Source organism: Pristis pectinata, chromosome 8 (assembly GCF_009764475.1).
Source record: "Pristis pectinata isolate sPriPec2 chromosome 8, sPriPec2.1.pri, whole genome shotgun sequence".
NCBI classification, from domain to species: Eukaryota; Metazoa; Chordata; class Chondrichthyes; order Rhinopristiformes; family Pristidae; genus Pristis; species Pristis pectinata.
In genome coordinates, this window is record NC_067412.1 from 60,544,749 (window position 1) to 60,572,461 (window position 27,713).

Consider the following 27,713-nt stretch of genomic DNA (forward strand, 5'->3'; position numbering starts at 1 on the left):
ATAGAAAATGATGAAGAAACTAACAAATTGGGCTTCATCTGTGGAGAGAACTTCTACCTGATGAAAGTTCTTGACCTGAAATGTTAACTGTTTCTCCCTCCATAGATGCCGTCTAACTTGTCAAGTATTTTCAACATTTCATGTTCATATTTCAGACTTCCAACATCTGCAATATTTTGATTTTGGATTATTAATTTGAGACTTGAGCAATAGAACAGCAGAAAATTTATTCAATACAGAACATAAATCATATTTCATGCAAAATATGTGCAGAAATTTACAAACTTTATAATTCTCTATAATGCATATCCCAAAACACAAACACTGAAATCATTTTTCCCTTAGTATATCCAACCAAGAAAATGGAAGTTCAGATTTTTTTTATGGTACACTATTATGGAGTTAAACTTCTTACTTTCTTGCTGATAATAGAGTGGCTACTTAGTAAATACAAGTAAATACTTGACTATTGTGATGTGTAGAAATAAATTCTCATGGACCCAGCCCATTCTTTGCCCAGCCATTATTCAGGAATTGCTACTTTTAGTGTTCTTAATATTCGAAATGGTACCAACTGTCCTGAAATTACACATTCCAGAAGGCACTTGAGAATAAAATTCATGAAAAGCTAGCATTATAATTGTAATTGTCATTCTTTCTCACTCCATATTTTAGAATATCTATGACAGCAGGAACTTGATGATTCATCTCTTGGCTATCAAAGAATTGTCAAGTCAGGGGTGTCTCATATATAACATTAAAGCTGAGGAAACATTAACATTTAATTATTGTTGGCTGAACAAAAACTAGTCATAACCTTACTAAAACACAGATATTTGTTCATTGCCTTCCACTGGACTACCTTTCAGGATGAGAGTTGTTGGAAGATACAGGAACACTTACAGAAATATTCGTATCTCTGGTTTGATTGAGATGTTTCTCGTAGCCAGGTTGTTATGCAAATTCCCTCCTGGTTTGTGGAATATAACAATCAAAAACTCGCCTTGATCTCGATTGCTCAGAAGACTTCTTGATATAGACTTGATTTTGCTGAAAAGGTTGCATCCTTCTCCAAATGATATGGTTTGCTCTAAAACTTGTTTAATATTTGAGAATGCATTTATATTATGCTTTGAACCAAAAGTTTTCTTCTTGAGTGTAAAGGCAGCTTGGTTACTGTGCTGCTTAAACTAGATTCCTAAAATGCTGGTCTTTGGCATGATGTGGCTGGTGGTGTGATGAAGCATGCTAATGCACAACCAACTCAATGTTTGTTTGTGTCCACCAGGAACAATGTATTCATTTTACATAAGAGTAAAGACTGACCATAACAAAGGCTCAATGTGATTCAAATCATCTTTTATGTTGGTGTTTTTGCATTGATGTCATGAAGCAAAGAATTCTTCTGGGCTGAATTCTTCCTTGCATGTTACAGATATGAAATTCCATAACCCAAGCTCACCTCAATGATTTGCTTGCTTGCTTTTGTGGTCATTCGATGTAGAAACTGAGTTCCTAGCAGGATTTTTATTGAAGAGTCAGAAGACCAGTGCATGTCTACACAATCCCAGTGCCATTGCACTACCAGAATGGATTTGAAAACTAAGGGACCTATAGCTGTTTAAATATCTACAAATATCTGGAACAAAAGGCCAGTGTTCACCCCTGGGGAAAGACTGACACAGCTGAATGTACAGGGACTGATTATAAATAGTGTATTCAACATGGGTTCCTGCAGACTCAACCTTATGTAGGGTCTGACACAGATAAGAGTGTGAAGTTCTGTCCCTGGTGAGCTGCCAACATGGGTGAGTGTGTAGGGACCTGTATATACTGTACATTTAATACAGATCAATTTTCAGGGACCTACATGCAATGAGGAGCTGACCCAGGTGAGTATGAGGGGACCTACTTCTTACAGCACTGAGTGGAGTGAGAGGGGTACAGGTGTGATCTTGTTAATTGTAAGGAACCTGTTTATACTCTACATCTGGACAAGGTTGCATGAATGGGACTAATCTGCTGCAAGCTTCCAAATGGGATGAGTATGTAGGAACCTGTATACCCATTGCATGTAGTTCCTTATAAAGTTTACTTGTATTGAATCCATAGTGTATACAGGTCTCTACGCATCCGCCTCTGTAGGCAGCTTGCTATATAATGGTCCTGATGCACTTATCTGTGTCCATCATTGCTCTTGCAACCTGAATGTAGGAAGAGATATATGTAGAGAGATGGGCACATGTTGATTTTAAAAAAAACTTCCAGAATTCCCAAGTCCATTCTTTTTAAGGGGTTAAATTTCTCCTCTGATCCTTATTGATGCACTTCTTGGGAATCTCAAACCTGAGGTCTACTGTAATCACTGTCACAATGTACTGTGTCTGGGAGGCCAGCCAGTAGCCCCGGCCCAAGCCCTTCACTGATGCTTCGAGTCAGTCAGTTGGAATGCGAAGCAACAGCTGTCCTTGTGAGGTAGAGCCAAGCCTTGCATTTCAAATTTTCTCCCTTTGTTCCAGTTTGGAGGTATAATGAACAACTCAAATATTGGAAACCAGATTTCATCCTTTGAATTTTAATCTGAAATTTCAAATTGCTAAAAATTCAACTGCTCCTGAGTGAACTGAAATTAATGCAAAAATAGCAATGTTATGTAATTTAAGATTTTTTAAAGAATAGATCATTTTCTTTTGGTATCAAGAATGAATGAAAAGTTGAATACTATCAGAAGCTTTACTCCCATGGTCTGTTTATATTTCACAATCAGGCTAATTAATTGCATTTTTCAACAGTCTACACTGATTGTACACTCTTGTGTTGAATTCCCCATTCCCTTTTTACTAATACTATACAACTAGAGGTTTTATTTTCAGATCTTTTCAATTCTTATCTTTCAACATCTTATCAGTGTGCATATCTTCTGCCAAAATTCTCACTAGTATTTATTCAACGTGTGTGAAATGTTTGTTATCACGCAACTTGATTGAGAAAAGGTTAAAAATATATATATTTGTTTCTGAAAAATAAAAACTGTTCTTGACATGGTTGATTTCTATTCATTCTAAATAGCCATTGGTTATGTTCTTATTGCGATCCGTCCTGTGTTCTTTTTATAACAAGCTAATCAGCATTACAATTGTGCATCATTCCAGTCTTTCGTGTAGTAGTCAAGGTTTATTTTTAATGGTATTTGGGCATCTTTGTAAAGTTCTTTCCTTTTGCTTTTCTTTCTTATGCTCAGAAGCATATAAAGAGCAATGGTAAGGAAAATAACAGAGACAACTATCATTGCGACTGCAATGGGAATAACAGGAGGTGAACAGGGAAAGTCCAATGTCTGAAATAAGGGGCATGGATTTGGTTCTGTCTGTTTCTCTTCTGTGAAAACAGTTTGGCTGTGTAACAAAGCCTCCAAGTAACTTTTATTGCTCACAGTCTCATTGACAAACAGATTAACCATTATCGTGGAGTGGAGTGGTTGCGGTTGCCCAAGGTCGCTGACTTTAACCAGAAGTTGATACAAGCCATAGTCTTTGTGCAACAATTTTTCCTGCAATGTAATATTTCCTGTTGCTGTATTAATTCCAAATATGTGAGGGGCAGGACCATTTCTCCCAATGATATTATATGTCATGACAGCATTAATACCAGTGTCATAGTCAACAGCATAAATCTCAGCCACAGAGGCTCCTTGGGGTGTGTTAGGGGGCACAAGAAGCCAGGATGCATTTGACTGAGGAAGCAATACAATGGGGGGATTATCATTTATATCCAGGACGAACACTGTTATTTTTGCTGTTGCAGAGAGAGATGGTTGTCCACCGTCAACAGCCTCAACCCAAAACACATGCATGGTATTTTTCTCTCTGTCCACTGAAGAATTGCAGCGTAAAGTTCCTCTGCTGTTGTCCATTAAAAAATTATTACTGCCATTCAAGATAGATACAATAACGTGTCCATTGAGACCTGCATCTAAATCTGTTACATTAATAACTCCAATTTCGCCATGACTCGGGAAGTTTTCTGGTATAAAGAATGTATAGTCATTAGTGAGGAAAGAAGGCGTGTTATCATTTTGGTCTAAGACGTGAATGATTACAGTTGTACTCTTCCTTCTAGGTGGGGTTCCATGGTCAATAGCAGAAACGGTAAACGTGTACAATTTCTCTTTCTCTCTGTCCAAAGTGGTAGACACAGTTAAAATCCCAGTAAACCGTTCAATTGAAAATATGTTTGGAGCGTCAGATCCCAGAAGGTAGGCCACTTTTCCATTTTGACCACTGTCTGCATCTGTTGCAAAAATCTTCAGCAATAAAGCTCCTGGTGCATTGTTTTCTTCAACTGAGGTTTCAAAGGAACTTTGATGAAATTGGGGAGAGTTGTCATTTTCATCAGTAATCTGAACATGGATTGCTAGTTGATGAACGTTATGGGGATCTTCAGCCTTAACGATGATTTCATACTGGTTCTCAAGCTCATAATCTAGCTGGTCTGATGTGACAACCAAATGTTTATTTCCTGACCTTTCATAGGGTTTTAGATAGAAGGGAACATTGCCAATGATGTAGAGTGAACCTTTTAAATAATGGTCAGGGTCAGTCACCTCTAATAGAGCAATTGGTGTGTTTGCAGGTGCTGTTTCCTTAAGGAAAATCACACCATCTGCCTGGTTAGCGATGTAGCTGATTTCTAGCTTTGGTTTATACTTGCTACTGTGAATGATGATCACTGTAACTTGAACTATGACTGGGGCACATCCTGGACCATTGGCTAAAATAGTGAGTTTATGTTCAGGATGTGTCTCTGGACTTCTACTTCCAGAAAATGTGATAAGCCCAGTGGCACTGTCTAAGTTAAATAGTTTCTTGGATGCATCCTGCACACGATTACCATAGGAATAGGTGATTTCAGCATTGGGTCCTAAATCTGCATCAACAGCATGAAGCTGCATCACCATGCTATTAGAAGACATGTTTTCAGGGATCTGAACTACAAACTCTGACACATTAAAAGCAGGGCAGTTGTCATTAATGTCTTGAATGTTGATCAGAAGTGTGGCTGATCCAGATAAGGGAGGAGTGCCACCATCCACTGCTATAATTTTCATCTTGTATAGATTCTTTATCTCCCTATCTAATGACTGCAGGACAACAATGGAGGGTGTTTCACCATCTCTCAAACCAAATACGTTTTGGCTGCTGTCAAGGTAATAATTCTGAATGCTATTTATCCCGGCATCATTGTCGGTGGCAAAGTAATCTATTCCGAAAGACGTGCCTACAGCTGCATCCTCTGGAATGGAGAGTTCCATCAGTTCTTCTTCAAAATGTGGTGCATTATCATTGACATCCAGAATGACTATCTTAACCTTCACCATTTGCAGGTACTGATTGGCACATAGAATGACCACATTGACTTCCTGGGTACAAGGACTACCGTGGAACTCAACTGGGCATAATGTTTCCCTGTCGATTCTCTGCTTTGTTGTATACATCTCCCCACTCTCATTCTTCAGCATGACATATTCCACTTCTTTCATGAATTTATAAGCCAGTGAATCACATTCCATATCCAATGTGGAAACTAAATCATTGGCTATATTTCCAATGAATACTCCTTCATCCTCATTCTCTTGCACTTTATATTCAAATTCTGTAGACAGGTAGCTTGGTATTTTGTGGCAGAACAACATTAAAAGAACGCAGATACATTTCTGTAAAACAAAGGATCAATTACTTGATGTTATAATAGTAAATCTTTCACGTGAATCCTCCATAATTGATTTTAAACAAAAACATTCTGCTTTTGTTTTTGCCGTTTCTTTTTGCTGTGAATTTTATATTTTCAAAGGAAAGAAATTAAACAGTGCCTCAGATAGTATTAACATCAAATAACCCAGTGTGGCATAGAAAGGTTAGATGATGGTAAAGCTTCCTTACCAGATCCTTTCCCAGGTTACCATCTTCAAAGAGCAGGCCATCCAAACTACATTACAGTCTGTATTATTGACTTGGGTGAATAGGCAAGGTGTAATATACCTACATTTCTTGATAATATGAAACTAGGAGGGAAAATATGCTATGATGAGGACACAACAGGTCTGGTAAAGGATATAGATGGTTAAACAAACAAACAGGATGCTGGCAAATGGCTCACAATGAAAAAAAGGGAAAAAGTTTACTTTGGTTGGAAGAATAGCAAACAGGATATACTTGAATTGGTGAAAAATTGGAAAACGGGTTGGAGGGGCTGATGCATTAAAGTGTTTCACGTGCAGAAAACAATTAGAACTCAAATTGTACATTATACCTCTTGCAATTAATTGCAAAAATTGCAGTTATACAGGACTTTTGTGAGATTGTGTGAACACTATTTGGTTTAGACCTCGGTATCCAAGGAAGTATATAATTGATTTGCAGACATTTAAATGAAAATTTACTTGATTTATTTCTGAGTTGAGAAGTTGGTCCAAAAAGGAGAGATAAGAATGGGTGAGTCCATACTCACAAGGGTATAGGAGAATGAGCAGCAATTTCATTGAAGGGCGTGACTGAGAAGGATTGATGGTGAAGATTCAGAAGCTATTTTCTTTGGTTGGAGAGAGAACTTAGGATTTTAAAATGACGTCAGAACAATCATGACTGAAAGTAAAGAGTGCAATATGTAAGACATTTGGGAAAATATAGAAAAGGGAAGATAATGATGGCAGCAGACAAAAAAACATGATGATTTGTAAGACGGAAATAGAATCCATATAGGAATAAAAATGAGGTGAAAAAATATTAATTAATCTAATATGGTTAGTCCCCAAACACCTAATAATAGAAAGAATAATGAGTTTAAGACAGAACAATTGTTATGTGGGATTTTAACCAGCCTAACCATCAATTAACAAAAGATCTCGGTAAAAGTTGCAAGGAGATAAAATGTACAATGTGTGCAAGATTCCCATGTGTGGAAGGCCAACAGAAATTCATTACTGACTTAAGTAATTGGGAATATACCAGACAGGATCTGATAAATAGAAGGAGTGGAATGTCTTGACAATTGTGACCATGATATGGTTTAAATATTATTATAGTTGAGAATTACACAAGTGGAATGAAGGTCAAGGTGATAGATTAGACAAAAATGATTCATTTTGTGGAACATACAATAGAAAGTAGAAAAACAAGATGAATGTTTCCCTATTTTTGTTTTCTCAGGTCTGTTCTGGTGTAACGATACAACACTGCCCTGGCAATGATGTCCTGGGGCTGAGAAGACCGGACTCAAAAGATCACAACTGTCTTCCTGTCTCCTGTGAATGATGTCAGCTGGTGGCAAGTTCGCCAAGAAATACAACAAATCTGCAGAATATAGATGCATCTAGTTCATAAATTATCTGGTATTACATATCGGTAAATTAAGCGAGGACCACATATCATTCAGAAAATAGAACTTAATTGAGATGGAGGGGAAAAGAGATCCAGGAGTACATATTCAAAAAACATTAAAACTTGCAAAACAGGTCAATATGGACATTTAAAAAAAACTAAGCTTTGTGCTGTATCTCCAGATTCAAAAGGAGCTATCAATTTATTGTGATTGCAATGGACCAGCTATTGGCTTGAGCACAAATAACTTCTTTGCTGAACAAGTATATCAGAAAGAAATGTGGAATAATTTTCTGGGATGGTAACAGTGGCAAAAAGAATGCAGTTGTGTATTTATAGTGTACCTGTATCATTTTGAGATTTCATCATTTTATGGATGAACTTTACTGATATATTAATTTTAATTGTACTTAAAGGGAACAAAGTGATTCAAGAGTACAAATTGCTAAAGTTGAAAGACAGTTTAATAAAGCCATAATAAGAGCAAACCAAGTATTCAATTTTTTTCTAATAAGATAAAACTGCAAAGTAGTGAAGTTAAAATAATCTTTGCTAAGACCACGTAGAGCTGTCATATAATGAAAAGGATGGAGTGGTATGGAGAAAATGCAAAAAGAGTTACAAAGATACCAGAAATGAAGTTTATACCTATCAGGAAATCATAAACAGGCTGGGTATCATTGCTCTTGAAAAGCAAAGTCTGAGGAGACGTCATACCTTAAAAGTCACAGGTTTGGATGGAGCAGGCGAAGAATGTTTCCACTTCTGGAGAGGAGACAAACTGAAGGCCAGCAATATGAGATAGTAAACAAGAAGTCATAAAAGGATATTCTGAAGGAACTACTTCTTTCCCCAAAGGAAGGTTAGAACCTCTCCAGTAAGAAAAGTTGAGATGAATCTGTATCAGCAATTTGATTGAGGGGGCCAAATGACATATTTCCAAGCAGATGATACTTAACTAAGTGAGATTGAGTAGGGAGGAGGATGTAAACAGGGTTCAAGGGGATATAGACAAGTGAATGGGTCAGAATAAAACAGAATAATGTGGAAAATTGTGCTTTGGTGCATAAAACAGAAACAGAGTATTTTGTTTTTAAATGGTGAGAGATTGGGTAGTGCTGATGTTCAAGGGACAGATATCTTTGCATGTTGGCTTTCAGTTATACAGTATAGAAGTTATTCAGGATACAAGTTCAACAAGTGAGTAGAAGGGCAATTGGTATCTTAACTTTAATTACAATAGGATTTGAAAACAGGAGTAAGGAAGTCTTACTGCAATTGTTTTGAACATTGGTGAGACCGCACCTTTGGTATTATGCACAGTTTTGTGATCTTGCACAAGAAAGGATATAAAGGCAACTCCTGTGTTATTGGGGGTGAGGGGGGGGGGGGGGGGTGGTAGTCGTGCGTACCAAGAAAACTGTCTGTGTGTCATCTGCACATACAATATGTGCAATGTTTATTTACTGTTTTTTTACTTTTTTTACACACAAATTCAGTCAGAGTGAACTTTATTCCAAATCCCATTTTTGGGGAGTGATTTGTGAATTCTGGAAGTGCAAGTTTCCATAACCCTAATGGCTGTAACATGAGAGTCACCTGTACTTGCCGCAGAGGGAGTGCTCTGAAGATTCACCTGACTGATTCCAGGGATGGTGGGTTTCCTGGTTGAGAAATTGAGTAGAATCGGATTTAGAAAGATGAGAGGATATCTCTTGAAACTTACAAAATTCTTGCAGAACCTAGAAATTCGTGTTTAAGGATGTTTGTACTAAATGGGTTGCTGTGACTAGCATTAATGCTCATGATTTTGGTTTATTAGCAAATAAAATCACAGCTTTGCCTGAAGACACCTTTTAACAATGCTGGACTTTCATGCTAAATGGGACCACCACAAATCAATTCCACAAAGATGTCAGTTCTTAAAGGCACAGTCCACTGCAAACACAGAAAGCAGCCATCACATGTCATGGTGGCAAGGATCAACAGAGAGGCTGCAGGAGAGGGAGCAAGCACCCCGACTCATCCTGTGCTATTCACTTAGATGTAAAGAGAGGGGCCAGGAGACCTGGTTGGGCTGACTATAGGAGAGCTGGGTAGGAGGTGTCTGGGTGGGGCTGGGGTCTCCAGCTGGAGTGGCAATTCGTATATCAATGAATAATGGCACAAGGAGGTTCATGATTGGAGCAGTTACAAGACGGTGAGCTGCATTAAGAAGTTAGATATTTGTTCACTCTTAGGCAGCCCTCTAATTGTCAAGGGGGGGTTCTGAGATGGCTGATGAGGCCAATGTGGGACCAGCAGACTCTGCTGGAAGTGGGGCTGCAGGTACTTGAAGGGGTGGGCAGATGGGTAGTTTGAGGGACAGTGCACTTTTACTGCTGTTTACCCAGGATTTCTGTGGCCTCCTGATAAACTGGCTCAAGGTTCTCAATGCCATCCCAAAAGCTTCTCCATTTTGAGTGGTCATACTGTAGATTGTTACAGCACAGAAACAAGTCCTTTGGCTCCCTATACTCATGGCAACCTTTTTGCCCATCTTTAAATCCCATTTGCCTGCATTATGACTGTGTCCTCTATGCCTTGCTTATTTAAGTATCTGTGTAAATGCCTCTTAAAGATAACAATTGTAGCTGAGTCCTCCACCACCACCTCTGGTAGCATGTTCCAGATATCAACCACTCTGTGCTTTTTAAAAAAGACTAACCCCTCAAATATACTTTAAAGCTCCTTCCTCTCACCTTAAACCTCTTTTTTTTTTGATGCCCCTACCATGGGAAAAATTTTTTTGACCATCTACCATATTTATGATTCTTAATAATTTTATATACCGCTATCAAGTCAGCCCTCAGCCTCCTTTGCTCTGGGGTAAACAAGACCAGCTTGTCCAATCTCTCCCCATGACTGAAGGCTTCCAATCCAGGCAAAATCCTGGTGAACCCCCTCTGCACACTCTCCAATGCATTGATTTCCAAAAGGCAGTGAGGAAGCAGCACTTTTTTAGTGAGGATATCTTTGAATTGTTTCATCCTTCCACCTGGTAACGTCTTGCTGTGGCGGAGCTGGGAATAGTATCTGCTTTGGGAGTTTAGTATTAGGCATGAGGACAGCATGGCCTGTCCATTTGAGCCAGCTGAGTTTAATTAGGGCCTTGGTGCTGGAGGTGTTGGCCTATGAATGATGCTGGCATTGGTTTGCTTATCCTGTGGATTTGGTGGAGACTGCATGGTGTTGCCAGCTGTCTGTCCTTTATGGCTTGGGTATGTAGAGAAAGATGGGGATCACTACTGCCCTGTGGAATGTAAGCTTTCTGCCAGGTTTGAGGTCTTGATCTTCAAAGACATTTTTCCTTGGATAGGTGAAGGCTGTGCTGGCATATTGGAGAAAATGGTGAATTTCAGTGCTTCTGTCTGCCTTGTTAAGAGGTGGCTCCTGAGGCATAGGAAGTGGTCTATGTTTTCTAGAGTCTTGTCATGGACCTCAAGTATTAGAGGGTGGAAATGCACAGTGGGACCACTGGGTAAGGTACCTTTTTATTTTGAAGATGGTAAGGGCAAGGCTGAATGACTAGAAGTCAATGACTTGGAATTCAACTTCCAAACGTATGCATTTGCAAGCATTGTCTGTGGACTGAATCTTGGAAGTTCATTATCGTATTGTTTAAAAAAACAATCCTAAAACACACCTGTTAATTCATTTTATTCTGAGGATAAATAAAACTATATTCTAAACTTGTTAAATTGATGAGTTGATTTGCAGTGGTATTTAAACTGTTAAATATCTGGACTTCAAATGCAAGTATTCATTTTGGTGAATATAGTATTAATTAAAAGAGTGACTGATTTTGATGGCTAATCTGATTAATGTTAAGTGATAGTGTGTTCCTTATCAGCCTGTTTATTGCAGCAGAGTATTGATGATGATATGTGGGACAAGCAAATTTTTAATTTGCATCAACTAGGAGAAGTATCTATACAAGCACTACTGTTTATCAAAAGAACATTGATTATATTATCAATGTTCTTATGACACATTGAAAGCCTCAGTCTGCTTTTCTTTCTCAGTAGCAAGCAGTTCTATTATTTTTATATCTTGGAATCAACCAGGATTCTATACCATATATTGTGAAGACAGTGATATGACTGGAACAAAATCATCCAGTCCTTAATGGTTTCAGTTTAAGATTGAGCATAGGAATTTGACATCCAATTCAAGGTATAATTTTAATATTTCAGAAAATAGTTCAGATGCTAGGCTGCCTCATAAATCATTCATGTTAGAATCCTCCTTGATGCTTTCAGGAGTAAATATCCATGTGATAAATGACCTCAGTGGGACTGAATTTTCCTCAGCTAAATACTTTGCAAATACTTATTCAAAGGTGTCAGGTAGAGGAAATTGGTAAGAAAACATGCCACATTTGACCTCTGACCTTTTCACATCAAAGGGCTTGCCTCGAGAGGCAAGACTTTCTCTTAGATGGGCTAGACCAGGCAAAAAATATGTTAATTGCCTGGAAATTGATTCGAAATGTCTCATGTCTTCTTATCAAGATTCTGATTAGTGGAGATCCACAAGGGCTTATCTCAAACTTGGAACTCTGATGTTGTAACCAATTCATACAGATAAAAATGGACCCGATTTAAAAAGCTGTCAGTACAGCAGGTAAGTATTAATAGGGTATCAAAATACACAGCAAGAGGGAGACTGTCTGCCTGCTTGTGTTGAACAGTTCCCTCATACGATAAGGTGGAGTCTTGACCTCACAATCTACCTCATTATGGTCTTGAACCTTATTGTCTGCCTGCACTGCACTTTCTCTGTAACTGTAACTTTATCCTGCATTCTGTTATTGCTTTTCTTTGTACTACCTCAAGTACTGCTGTAATGAAATGATCTGGATGGATGGCCTGCAAAACAAAGTTTTTCACTGTACCTTGGTACATGTGACAAATTTATCAGTTTACCTGTTGACATAAATCAGAAACTAGTAGGAATGACGACTTTGCAATTAATTCCATCCTATGTTCGGAGAAATTGCTCCATTCTAATGCCACACATTCCTAAAATATCAGCCTTGAATCTACCCTGTCATGAGTTTTGTATGTCTCCGTATCACAACCTTCTGAACTCCAAAGAGTAGATGTCTAGTTTATCTAATTTCTTCTCATAGGAAAATATCCAACTCCTACAATCAGAATCAAAATCTGGGTCAAAATCCTGGAACTCTCTCCCTCGCAGAATTGTGGGTGTACCCACACTGCAAGGGCTATAGCGGTTCAAGAAGGCAGCTCACCACCACCAAGAGGGCAACTAGGGACAGGTAATTAAATGCTGGCTCAGCCTGCGAAGCCTATGTCCCATGAATGAATTAAGAAAAATCAATCCAATGAAGGTTAGTCATAGAATCATACAGCACAGAAATAGGCCCCTTGGCCTAAGCTCGTCCATGCCGACTAGGATGCCTGCCTGAGCTAATTCCATTTGCCTGCATTTGCCCTATATTCCCTCTAAACCTTTCCTATCCATGTTCCCCTCCAAATGTCTTTTGAACATCGTAATTGTATCCAACTCTACTACTTACTCTGGCAGCTCGTTCCAAATACCCACCGCCCTCAATGTAGGAAAAATTGCCTCTTGGGTCCTCTGTAAATCTTTCCCCTCTCACCTTAAACCTATGTCCTCTAGTTTTAGACTCCCCTACACTGGGAAAAAGACTGTGGCCACCCACTTTATCTGTGTCCCTCATTGTTTTATGAAGCTCTGCAAGGCCATCCCTTGGCCTCCTTTGCTCCAAGGAAAACAATCCCAGCCTGTGCAGTCTCTTTATAACTTGAGCCCTTGGGTCCCAGCAACATCTTCATTGTACCCTCTCAGTCACAAGTATGCATTTCCTTGGCTGCAGAGATAAGACATGTATACAATAGCCACCAGTGCTCCATGTCATTTCAGTAAGATAATTTTATGCTTGTCCTCAAATTCTCTTCCAAAAATCATCATTATACCATTTACTTTCCTAATTGCTTGCTGTATGTGTTCAATAAGTTTGTGACTTGAGTACAAAACTATTCAAGTCCCTCTTAACATCAACGTCTTTCAGCCACTCACTGTTTAAAATTGTCCTATTTTTTAATTTTTTTAACTAAGATAACCACACTCTATATTCCATCAGTCACATCATTGTCCATTCACTTAACCTGACTATGAAGTTGCTTCACAATTCACACTGCCAATTAGCTTTGTATCATCAGAAGACTTGGATATGTAGAACATGCTCAGTTCTCTCATCCACACAGATACAGATTGTGATCAGCCGTGTCCCTGGTATGATCCCCACAGTAATCTACCGGTTGCAGCCACTCACCTGCAAATTACTTATTTCTTCTTACTCTGGTGTTCTGTCTGTTAACCAATCAATCCACCCCAGGATATTACGCATAATCCTATGTGTTTTTTTTGTAATAATCCTTTACCTGAAGGCCTTCTGAAAGTCAAAATATACCACATCCACTGATTCCACCTGATATATTCTGCTCGTTAACAGATTAAAATAAAACTCCAGCAGATTTATCAGTGGTGATTTTCCTTTCGTAATTCTGTGTTGACTCTGTCCAATCCAATAATAATTTTCTAGTTGTCCTTGAACCACTTTGCTAATAATGAATTCTAGTATTTCCCTACTGATCTCAGGCTAACTTGTATGTTGTTCCCTGTTTCCTTTCCCCCTTCGCATCGGGGTTTTATTTAATACCTTCTGTTCGATGGAAACGCCTTATAATTTATGGAACTTTGGAAGATGATAGCTAATCTCTCGTCTCCATAGCCACCTCTTTCAAGACCTTTGGAAGCAGATTATCTGGTTCTGTGGATTTATTGCTTTTCAGTCCTATTAAGTTCGACTTGCATTCATTTCATTCAGCTTGTCATTCACTCCAAACCTATTGTTCTCCAATGGTTTCAATTTATTTATTAAGGAGGAATTGTTTGGTACAATTTGTTTGTTTACTTTCTTTGCTATTGCTTTTATTCCTGAACACAACTTCTTATGCGACAGTTTGTAAGGAACCCATGTGAACTATTGCATGTCTAGAGAAGTTGCTGATGCCATGTGCCTGTGTGAGCTGGTTGGTGAGTCACTAGATTGCTCTCATATTCTGTTTTTTATTTCTTTAATAATTCCTTGTTTCCCCCTTTGCTGAATTTTTGAAATTCTCTGCATAAGCTTTAATGTTTGACCTTTATACTATCTATAAATTATTGTGCTAGTCAAGGCTGGATCACTTAAAGGGAGAAATACTTGATGTAAGCTAACATTGAAAAGAAGCTGGAAAAGTAAAATTGTACGCCAGTAAAGAGCAGTGAGAAGAAAAAAAACAAGTTCAGCAATAAATGGCAAAGGGTATGAAAAATAGGTGTCAGCAAATTTGAGATGTTAGGGGAAAAATTGATATGGAAACAAAGAAAAGCTGGGCATGCCAGTTTATGGAAGAAATGGGATGAAGTTAAAAGTGATACTTTGAAGGAAGAGGAAGTGTGTCAATGTTATCTTAAAAGAAAGAATGCAGATGAGAGTGCCAGTACAAAAGGATGAGGAAGATCGTCAGCTTGTGGAATGAATGCTGGCACACACTGAGGGGTGAAGGTGGATGGCATGGATACACTACAAAGTTGATGAGAAAGAGAGCAGAATTGCCACTTTGAATTGGAGATGATGAAAAGTACAAAATTGAATTGGGTTGGGGTAGAGGAAGATTATCTTGGGTTAGAACAAAAAAGGTAACCATTCTGAATGGCAAAGGGAAAAAAGTATCAATGAGTCATGAGCCTGAGGAATGATATCAGTGATTTTTTTTAATTAACTATGAATGATGTAGTCTTACTCCTTGGACTTGTGCTTGCAGAGTCCCTCTGTGTCTCTCCGTGCTCGCTCTTGCTCTGCCCAAGTTGTTGTGAGTCCCTGTGTCTTTGTGGGCAGGTTGATGAGACACATGGATGTGGGTCCGGTGAATATTGGGAAGTGAGGTGGTGGGTTCTGGTTGGTCCAATTTGAAAATCCACTTCCGATTGGAGGGAATTTTTCTTTTTTGTGTGAAAATTTTAAAATGTGTGAGGTGTAAAATTGTTTTCAATTGACCCATATTTTCTGTTCCTTCAACACATGGAGGTTCCTCTTAATTCCCACCAGTGACAACACTCCACAACCCCACACACTTTCACTCCACCTCCACCACTCAACTCTCTCTCTCTTCTCTTGTCACATGCTTCTAAACATGCCTGATCTCCTGTTGTCTGCCATTGGGCATATTGCCAATTATTATTTTGGAAACTTGCTAATATTGACTGACTTTCTTGGGTGGCAACCTGTCTGAGCATTCAGTCTGTCAGCTTTACTGAAAAAGCTGGAATGAGGACTAAAAGTATGGTACTGAGTTTTTAAGTCCGCACAACTTCCTTCACTTGACTTCTATCCAGATAGATGACATCAGAATCTTGACTTTATTCAGGAAACTCTCAAAATGTATATTATACAGGGGAGTTTATAAAAGTAGAAGTATCGTCCTTATCTTATAAGTAGAAAATCTTTCTTGTTTAAGGAGCAAGAAGTTGGTACATTGCATTTCCTTTCTGTCACGAGTAATGTGAGAGTTCATTTTCTCTCACTTTTCCATTCAACTTTTAGGTAAAATTGGATGTTAATCCAAGCTGCATTTCCTGTGATTTGCATTATTTGCATCCCCTGTCGTTCTTCCAATGATAAATGTAGAATTCTTGAAATCCCTTCTGTAACCTTTCCATTCCTCTGATGACCCCCTCCTCCATAAAACAATGGCTAAAATTGCATACTTTTGGACACGTCTCTTTTTTTTGTCTCCTGCTTCTGTTTAATCTTCATTTTTGTCTAACTATGTCTCCATGGAGTCCTTGAAATGATTTCCTATTTTAATTATGCTGCAAAAATGCAATTCTTTTGTTGCTAACCTGCTTTACTGCAAATTTTCAAAAATAGCTGCTGGATTTTAATCTTGTTTCATAATAACGGGGGTAGTGGACTGAAAGTGAGCAGGCACCTCATCAAATATTGTCATTTTCAATTTCCTCCTGTTTACTGTGCAGGAGAATTGAATCAGCACAGTACCATGAATAGTTCAAGGGCTCTGAAATGTTTGATGGGATGTCCAAATGAATTTGCAGGATTAAAACCAAAAGGAAATTGTGGAGTGAGGTAAAAATTTGTCAACATTCATTTAATTTTTGACTCTGTATATTGTGGCCATATTCTAGTAAGTCTGTGCATCGTGTTATCATGGAATTAACGGTTTGGTGCACATTTTATAAAACTGTTTGAAGAAATCAGGATATACTGCATGGTGACTTTGCAAAGCTTTGTTACTTCCTTTGAGTATAATATTGGCAAACAAAAGCCTATTCCAGCTCTTTCCCCTCCACAGAGAAATAGGTTTACAAAAAACCCATTTTTTTTTAAAAAGAAAGATGCCTATAATGGAAGGGATATTACTAACAATTGACTTGGCCATTGAGTTACTGATGCAACAACATTGAAGAGGGAGACAAAAAAATCCTGCCTGCTTTGAATTGTAGTCATTAAAACCATGATGTCCATTGAATGCATTTTTGAGGTTTGGGTTGGGAGAAGGTGCAGGAACCACTAGATGTGATTGTTACAGAGCTCTATTGGTAATGTGTAGTCAGAATGTAATGCTGTTGGCCTCTGTTAAAATGCAGAGTTCTTACTCTATTGCACCATTCACCCATTATTAACTAGACAAGCTAAGACTTGAACAGAGATTCTAGAGTGCAAAGGCTCTTGCCGTGCAGCCAACAATAACTTGCTGCAGGCTTGAATATTGGCTTATTTACAAATAGGAACTTCTCAAATGTAATCTGCAGAATTTACTGTTCTCAATCTGTTGTAAAGCTCCGCAGTTCCTGAGAGCTGGTTTAAGGACCAGCATATTAATAACTGTGACAAACAAAAGTCTATGGAGGATGTTTCATTTTTACATTTTAACAGCAATGATACATACACACTTGTGAATTTGAGACAGCAGTAAGCTACTCAGCCCCTGAAACTTGCTCTGCCATTTAATGCGATCATACCTGATCTCACTGTAATTTCAATTCTATATTCCTGTCGACCTGTGGGAACCTTTCACCCTGCAAAACACGAATCTATCCACCTGTGCCACTAGAGTATTAAGACTCTGCTTATACTGCCTTTGAGTTCTAAAGACTCCCAACCATCTGAGGGCTTTTTTTTGACTCATCATTGTCTTAAATAGAAATTATAGTAGTAAATGGGCATAAAGTTGGCAGAGAAGCTAGAGACCAGCTGAAATCATTGGCTTTTAATGTTCACAATGTTAAATATTCACATTTAAGGCCTGCATCTTGAGCACAGCCCTGGATGTTAAGCATAATCTTGATGGATAGTAGGATAGGAATTCTGGTTGGTTAAATGATTTATCATGAACATAACCCACCTGACATTCCTTTCATTTATATCACAAGAAGAACATAACAATGGATGCTGTTCCACTAAACTTCTATCCAGAATGAAATGCTCAGGTTCCTCAGCAAAAATGGGAATAAAATAGGTGGTGACATTCATTTTGCATTTCTGCAATTTCTCATTGCAGTTTTGAAAATTGCTTTTCAATCTAAGTAGTGTTAATTTAGTTATCAAGGGGTGCTTGAGTTATCAAGTTGAAATAAGGTTATCACCAGTCCTACCTCAATAACATAATTGCTAATAATGGAAGCACACATTTTTCACAGTTTTATGCAATTGAAACTGTATTTCTGGAAATGCCTAACTCTGAATCCTATTGCATCATTTAGAAATTCAACCATGTATTTTCTGTCTTCAGTCATCCTTGTGATCCTGGCTGGGTGCATGGGTGCACATGATAACATTGCTCTTGTTGAATACTCATGAGACAACATGGTCTTCAAACTGAGAGCTAATGTGACTCCTTCAATATCCATTAATATCCATGTGTCTCCCCATAACCCCCCTCCTAACTATGCAATCCCCATTTGTTTTGCTACCTGTTCCAATTTCCCCAGATCCAAAAATCCATTAACCTCACTGCCTCCTTTTGTCTACCAGTCTACAATTATTACACCTCTCTGCCAGCCGATTCCAACCTTGCTGCTGCTTCTAATCTGAGCACTCACACCCCAAATATTGAGCTCCAATGGTTTAATTGGGCCTTGGAGGATCATATTGAACATTTTCTCCAACATGTTCAACATAGTCTAGGTCTTGAAAAAAACTGAAGTTTCACATCGTGGACCAATGACAAAGACTGTCGTTGGTCCCACACATCATTGCCATTCCAGTGCTGCCCAGTGGATGCACTAGGTTTTTTTAGGCATATCTGTTCAACCTGGATTTTGCTGTAATTGTTACATCAACTGGATTACTATACGATTTGAGGGGTAGGGATTTTTATATTAGATGAACCCTCACCCAACCAGACCACAGGCATACCCTAACACAGTTTCTTACATAGTTCCTAATATTAAGAATAAATGACCTGAATATAGGCGATGTGAAGAATTGAACAGTAAACTATTGAAAGCTCCTATGTGTTCCTTAGAGGGCAGTTCCTCTACTCCTCAAAGCTAGTTGACTTGAATTATCTGATAAGAAATGTGATCTTGATGCTTAATTAAGATTTTCACTTTTTTTATGTGGAAACAGTATTATGAGGCTACAGTTCCTTTCATGTTCAGGAACATTACAAACTTCGATATTGATATAAAAAGCATTGTCATGTCAGAAGTCACCTGTAAATAAACACAAGACACTTACCAATCCGAATTACAAAGGTGGAGGATAGACACATGACTTAAAACTTGATAGAAATTGCAAAGAACATAATTCAAAAGCTCAATGATTACACGTTACAGCAACTAACTTCTAGTACCATGATCAATTACACAGGATGTACAAAATCTTTTAATAGTAAGGTCATTAAACTAGGTAGATTGTTCAGATTAGATAGCTAGGAGCCTTACTCAGTACGTGACCTGCTGTGTAGACTAACTGGGCTGCAAGGCCTGTTTCAGTTTTCCGTTCCCTGAAGTGAACAGTTGAGAGGCCATTTTACAAGGTCAAAATTAAAGGCAGTTTGCTATTGACCAGGTGACTGCTTGATAAGGCTATCATAATTAAAATGAACAAACACAGTGGAAAATTGAAGTCATTAACATTTCCATCTGTCAGCATTAAAGAAGCAGAAATTGACACAGTTAATGCCTAAAGTTTCCCAAAGTCGCAACATCCAATATGTTGGCACAGCATGTATGGTGAAAAATCATCAACATGAAACCTATGTTTCATTCTCCATGGATGCCCTCTGATTTCAATATTTCCAAAAGTTTCTATTTTTACATTAGGAGTCTTCTCTGTCTGCATTCTCACCAAGATGTACATTTCCCTCACCAATCAACACGTCACATAGGAGACTTTCAAAACAATTTTGTATACTTCCAATTGTTTCCCATCTCTCTTTTGAAGTTTATTATTGCTGATGTTCAACTGCACAGGTGTTTACTTCCCAAAATTGGGACATCAATGACAAGAGATGCATATCAGCTGAAAATTTTGAATTTGGTTTGGGATCCTGTTTCACTGAATTCCACTTGTACCTTGATTTCCACCTGTAAGGAATCGGATGGCCTGACTATTCATTCCAGAGCAGATGATGGTAGGCAATGAGTGGGGATGGTGTTGGCATCTTTCTATAATGAGCTGTTGTCAGATGAGAGAATAGCTAACTCTGAATGTTCAGCAGTTTTCCTTGGAATTGTTCTGGGCTGTTTGGTTCCAATCTACATGACTAATTTGTGAAAGTTTTCGAAGTGATTTTATGTGGCATAGAAATCATTTTGCTGGTTGTCTGATCTCTGATGGCAGGAAATAATAAAATATTTGGATGCAACTGGTATTAATCCCTTTTGGTAAAATTGTGTTAATGCCATCATGAAATAAGAAGGAAAGCTTGGGCCCCAGTTTGTTTTGATGATTAATCATGGTTTACTTTTTATGACAGCATTACTTTGTAAATAATAAAACAAAAGCCTGACCTGTTAAGCATTTTTAGGATTTCTGGTTTTATTGTAAATTGTGAAACTTCTTTGCAAGAATTCTGACAGCTAAAATTTTTTTGGTGAAAATAATAGATTGTAAAATGTTTCAGTGTACATTATGAATATAAAGTGAATATTTAGGGTGTGAGTATTTAGTGAACCGATTCAATGTAGAAAGTGTGAAATAAAATAAACACTGAAAAATAATTGCAGCTGAAAATTAATAATATACATAACCTGGCAGTTAAGAGTTGGGGATTAAATATTGAGCCTGTGGGAAAAACAATTTGTAGGCAGTGAGCTTTTTCTCCCTCTGCATATTGCCCATATTATTCCCACATTACTAGATGAGAACACTTGTTTGTTTAGAGACTACTTGCTAACTGCTTCAAATTTTGATCCCAATGACCAATTTTGCATCCTTTTTTCATATATTTTGTTGTACAACTGATGCTATCCTCTACAAAAGCTTAAAAGTACGTTCATATTGGGAAAACTTCAGAGTTTTTAAAGTATTTGTATTCAGATTTTATTTAATTCCAGGGTGAAAGTGCGAATCATTCTAACCTGTTGGTAAAATTTTAAAAGCTTCACTGAATTTAACATTGGCATTTAGTTCATTCTTCGTGATCTAATGGGAAATAGCAGAATGCAAATCTTAATGCTGCTAATAACACAGAGAATAAATATCTATGCATTCTTTCTGCTTTTCTAAACTTATTCAATAGAGAGTGCTGGCATTTGAGATATAAAAGTAGCAAATCAGCAATTGGTCTGTGTTAAATAACATCTCCACAGGCCAGTTCCTCTTATGTAATATATTGTATGTACTTAAATGCTGCTGACAAAATATAATGAAGCTAAGCTCTTAGGTACTGAAAATCTCAGGTAATCAATTGCCAATATGATTGTAACAGGCTTTCCGAATGCACTATCCTCATACTTTTCAAAGTGATCAGAAACAGATGAATCCTGAAGACAAGTGATAAACAGAAAACAAATGCAATTACCTTAAGCACAGATCCTGTAAAATCCACACAGAAGGTACTTTTAAGGTCCATAGTTCCAACTAATAGAATTTAGTCTGCTAATAAGGAACAGTGTGCTTGCTTCAGCAGTGTCTGAAAGTGTCAATGCTGCAGTGTAGCAGAAACTCCTGCTTTTGATGCTAGCAGCTGTAGGTGGGGCTACCAGCGTTTTAGGCTTTTTGTTTTTAATGTGAGGCACACAATCCAGGAAACTGGCAGGAATAGCTCCCTGTCCAGTTTGTCTTCATTATTCATTGCACTTAAACTTTTGAAACATTAGTAAAGTTTCCAAACATCATTTGAATATAAGTAGAATGTGGGAAGGAGCAAATCACTTAAGTGTTTGTGTGGCATTGCAATACTTGATGAAAGATTTAGTTGACTAAATAATTTTGTGCACAAAAAATTTGGACCCTGGAATTATGCTGTGGGATACCAGTATGTGAAAATGCCTTCATCTGATGTTTCTGTCAGCAGTGCTTCACGAGAGGCAATTATAAGTTTGTTCCAAGTACAGTGTTGAAATGTTCACATGCCAGCATCCCGCATTGTAATTTCTGTTTTTATAATTAATGCTTACATGAGTGTTAGTTGCTTTCTCCTGTTCATTCCAGCTTGTCATATGAAGCAAAAAGTGCACAATTACAATGTAACTAACCACAACATGGACTGGGAGTTTCACAATTTTTCTTGAAGAAAGGTAGAAGCATCAAGATACGGATGTTAAGAAAAAAATAAGTGGAATGTAAAAATGGATTCCGAATGGAAATCGAAAGGATAAAATCGTTTTGGACGATAACACAAGGTGTGATGGCAAATTGGCAGCTAATTTACATTCATTGGGAAAGGATATTAGTTGGAATTGGTTTATTATTGTCACATGTACCAAGATACAGTGAAAAATTTAGGTTTGCAAGCCATCCGTGCAGATCATTTCAAGACATAAGTACATTGAGATAGTAAAAATGAAAAGCAATAACAGAATGCAGAATATAGTGTTACAGTTACAGAGAAAGTGCAATGCAGGTAGACAATAAGATGCAAGGGCCACAATGAGGTAGATTGTGAGGTCAAAAGTTCATCTTTAACATACAAGCACAGGGTATAAGAGAAATGGCAATTCACCATTGTCCAATTTGCCCAGTATCTGGTCTAACAAGATGGTAAATATACAAAATTAATCCTTTGCAGTTAAAAAAATGTTTTTGATATGTTTAAGACCAAAGTGACTCAGGAGGAGGCCAACAAATGATGGAATACAAAGGAACACAAATTGTTCATGGAATTCCAGCATCCTTCACTAGCTATTTTTAAAGAAAAACTTAGAAAATATGAAGCTGACTGAAGTCCAAGACATTTATAGTAGGTCCTTGGATGCAAAAGGTGCCATTTTATTAGTATTATATTAATGTTATTTAAAATTTATTAATGTTATCTATCTGTTTAAAAATGTGTAGAATGAATGTTCATTTATTTTATCTTTCGCCAATATATTATCCTCGTTTCAGAATGATTACTTGTCAGTGCTATTGTTCAAAACTTCAAAACTTTTGTTCTGCCTTAATTTCATCAGAGAACGTCTGTCTGATTTGTCCTCCAGGACTGAATATTTCCAATAATTCTTTGATAAAGGCAACTTCTCATTTACTTCATCGTAGATATTTAGAGTGAAGTGCATTTTTCCTTTCAAAGGTATAACTAAAGTTTAAAATATCCTTTCTTCAAGTTCCTTTCACTTTGCACAAAATACCCTCTCATCTTCTGCACGTCTTGCTTCTCTGATTCACACTGTTCTCCAGTGGTGGACTCTAACGTGTGTACTATGAATCAGCCTGGTGTCTCTCTAGAGCAGTTCCAAAGCACTTAATTAATTCAACCTACAATTCTTTTTTTGTTCCAAGCCAGTTTAAGTGTGCTTCCATAACCCAGAATAAAACCAATTGGCTCATGAGAGATTAGCACAGAAGAAATATCCACCTTTGCAATGTGCATGTTTCCAGCTACCTTCCTCCTTAACCTGGTTTTATGTTTCAGATGTCCAGCTCCTTTACAAACCTGCTTACACTATTGTAGTGGTAAACTACAATATGACAGTAAGGAGTTTGGTAACTTCAAGCAGCTTGAGTGCTCAATGAACCAAATGGAAACAATAGTTCCTGTAGGGTAAAATGTAAAGCTACATTGAAAACTTCACAACACCCTCAATGAACTGAATGAAGTTCACAATACCCTCAATGAACTGAATTGAGTGAGGCAATTTTAAGGACATCCATGAACTTGAAAGTAGTATCTAAATATTAGTTGATGTGATTCTACTAATCGGACAGTATAAGAATGGAATTGGGAAGCAATTGTTCACCATACACAGCAGCAGAAATGCTTCACGGCACTTTATGGGATGCTATCAATGTTCACTTAGAGGATAGGCTTACAGGGAATGGGTTCTGCCTCACAAATCTACAGCAATTTATCCAGGAAAGCACTCAATCAGCTGACAAGGGCTATGATTTGCAGGAGGCTTTGCATAACATTCAAGATGTGTGTTTTTTCAATATGATAATGGTTTATGAAATTAATGTCAAATTGACTGCCAAAATGAGAGCTGAAACTATCAGGTGGAAGTGAAAAGTTGGGGATAAGTACTGACTGATGTCAGAAAAGTTAGGAAAATGGCAGTAGACGAAATGATGGGAGAAGCAAAAACTGTATTCAACACACCATCCCCTATCCTGTCACAGAGCAGTTCAATTCACCCAAACACAACAGCTTATACCAATCAATCTTCAGTGATACTTTTTCATTATTCTACACATTTTCATTCATCAGGGGCTGCTTTCAATACATGATATTTGCTGTTCACAATGGACAAAGGTCTAATGTTCCCATGAAGTATCTGATTACTTCTGCCTATACTAATGGTTATAACTGATAACACAGCTATCTATCATACTTCTTAGAAAAAAAAGTCAACCAAGGTTCAATTGACTATAATTTATCCATGTACACAGAGCATAGATTAAGTAACATGGGCCCTCTTTATGTCACTTTTCAAATGTAGAGCCTACAAGGCTGAAAAGTATGGGCTGAGGTTTGGTTGTGTAGTCTTTTTTTTAACTACTCTAGCAATCTAGAGGCCTAAAGTCATAATTCAGATTAATTCAAATCCAACCATGGTACTTTCAGAAATTGAATTCAGTTTAATTATGCAATGGTATTAGAAAAAGTGAACATGAGAAAGGAGGATTATCATTAAAATCAATTAGTCCATTGATGTCCTTTACAGAAAGAAGCCTGCAATCCTTACTTGATCTGGTGAATATATATGAGACTCCAGACCCAAAGCAATGTGGTTGATTCCAAACAATCCCCCAAATGATAAAGAGTTTCTTAACTGTGTCAAACCACTGGAATGAAAAGCCAGAATGAAACACAAAGGAGTACTGAGCTCCAACCTTGGTTTGCATCAGAATATAATAAAACAAAGTCACAAGAACTGAATGAAGAAATGGATAAGGTTAATGGACTGAATTTTCATTATTTTAACTTCTTTTACACATCAAATAGTGTAATAAACTCCATGACTGAATGAACAGTCCAGACTCTGGCTATATTCATGCTGGATGGCTCTCCTTAGTGCTACCTGTTTGTTTATTTTTTTTCTTTTAGCCATTCCAGAATATTCTCTCTGTGGAGGTCTTTAATCAGATTGGATTTTGCCATGGCTAATTCACATGAGAAATAAAACCAGAATGTGCTGCAAATACATAGTGGACCAGGCAGCATCAGTGGAGGGACAAACAGAGTTTATGCTTCAAGTCAAAGAACTGGAAATGTGAGAACACAAGTATGTTTTATGTTGCAGAGAGAGGGAAGGATGCACAGGACAAAGGGAATTAGGTGGAGATCATGTTTGCCCAGATGGCACATTGCTTTTGGAGCTGGCTAGTCAATAGATGAATGAGACCAGTTAGAAAGAGAGAAAAAATAAAAGAACATATAAGAACTGTGAGCTGCAGAACAGATTAATTGTAGGAAATCTGGAACAAAGGATAATCCTGGAAATACTGAGATGAATCAGCATTAGTTTAGTGGGTAGATAATCTCGCATCAGAACAAGCCAGAACAGAGCAAAGGCTCTTGACATCAAGAGTGTACTTGACTGAGAGTAGCACCAAAGAGCCATAATTAAACTGAAAATTGTGGCCTCAAGGGGAAAACTCCCCAGCATCTGGATTCATATATTGGACAAAGGAAAAGAGGTGTGGTTGTTGGGAGCTTTAATACTGGGGTTATGCAGGGAAGCATCCAACAGTCCTCAGGCCCTTTATCAATGGGCTTTATATTGAACTGTCTACTGGTAGTTGTACAGTATGTTCAATTCTGTTTATAATACTCTCAATATCATCCAATTATATAGTCCTGGGGCCTTCAGAAGGCCCCAGGACACACATCAAAGGATTTTGCTTTAAAGCAGAGTGATCTTGATTGAGATGTGAAGTTCTCGATTTACAAATGAATCGTGTTCCTGAAACCTGCCCATTTGATTGCAAGTTGGAACATGTTTTTAATGTCAATGTTATATTTGCTAACAGAAGTAGTACTGAAGAGGTAAAAAATATTCTAGTGAAAATACCTGCAATAATTGATATACTTAATAAAACAAGAAGTGCAATAACAAAATTAACAATTAAGTGCTATACTAATAAAATACTTTAGAGTATTTCAACTTATCTTTAATCTGAGTGTCAGTCTTCAATCCAAATCATTTTCACTTTCATTGCTAACACAAGTGCTTTGTTTAATTCCATAATTGCTTTCACACGTTCCAGAATTTGTGCCTTGTCTTTTATGATCATCCCAACCATGGAATGGTTTGGCCCTAAAGCATGCCCAGTACCTGATTGTGGTTGACTTTGGTCATGTTGCCTTATCATATCCATTTTCATTTCCTTTTCAATGGCATGGTGTTTCTTGACAGGACCACAACCATCACGTGCACTCTTACATTTGTCCGACCTGGTTAGGGTGGAAAATGAAACAATAAAGTGGAGAAACCTTGTTACAACTCAAACTTTCTGCTAAAGGAGACATTGGCTTTGCATGAGTATAACGGGATGTTGTGCAGTGTTTTGTATATTGCTCATTTTGTGAACTAGATTTTGATTTTGAGTTTGGATGTGCAGCCAAATATTCATAAGTCAGAACGGAGAAGTTAACAGTTTCATATGGACACCTGTTTGTAAGTGTGAGGACTTGGATGTCAGACGTTCACGTATGGGTGAATGGCTGTATAATTTCTTGGAAAATTGGGAAGGTTCTTGAACCCACTCCTGAGTAATAGCTTCATATATCACTCTTAAGCTGTGATTTCAAGCATGTTTGAGGATCCATACAAATATATGTTAAATGAGAACATTTTCACCTGACCTTGTTGTAAATGAATGTGTGACAGGGAGTTATATAGCTTACAGTGAAATTTGCATTGCATTCATTCATCCGTTTCATATAAATAATACCATAGTTCTGCAGAAAAGCCATCGATTTGAAGTGTTAGCTCTGTCACCCTCTCTCAACAGATGTTGCCTGACCTGCTGAGTATTTTCAGCATTTCCTGTTTTTTATCTGAAATTTCCAGCCTCTGCAATCTTTTTCCATTTTTCAAATAATATCATTTTAGGATTGAAGCCGGTCACAATTCACTGCAAGTATTGATTTAAATAAGGAGTGCATTCAAGTGTTGGCACATGAAACATTTTGGTGATTCTCTGTCACAATCCCAAGTTATGTGATGACTTAGTGCACAGAAAAGCGTGCTCTGCAAGTCATAGGGGACCTTTTTCCAAAAAAAATCATAAAATCAGTGATCTGTGCCATGCCACATTTCCGTAGCATCTTAGCTCCAAATCTCTTTTTAATACTTACTCTGACTGTAGTGTACAAACAAAAATGCCAGGGTAATGTCCAAATGGAATACTTACCATCACCAGCACAAATGCAGCATGAATGGTGGATGAAATGATTGAGAGGAATTTCCAGTTCAAATCTTCCACTGTGTTAATAAAAACAAATAATACAGAATATAGTCAGCAGCTCAGGGCGTATCAGTGGAAAGTGAATCGGAGTTAACATTTCCAATCAATGACCTATCACCAGAACTTCTGTCTTTTCTTCATTTGGGAAAGGGTGGACA

At 37.7% G+C, this 27,713-nt stretch overlaps 1 protein-coding gene across 1 annotated transcript; it reads right to left on the reverse strand.

Annotated features, from left to right (window-relative positions):
- Window positions 1-210: 210 nt before the first annotated feature.
- On the reverse strand, window positions 211-21,642 carry LOC127573893 (protocadherin-20-like). Its single transcript, XM_052022456.1, has 2 exons — window positions 21,506-21,642; window positions 211-5,713 (listed from the first exon to the last, which is right to left on the reverse strand). The coding sequence occupies exons 1-2, from the start codon at window positions 21,554-21,556 to the stop codon at window positions 3,131-3,133; spliced, it is 2,634 nt and encodes an 877-aa protein (XP_051878416.1). The 5' UTR covers window positions 21,557-21,642; the 3' UTR covers window positions 211-3,130.
- Window positions 21,643-27,713: the final 6,071 nt, after the last annotated feature.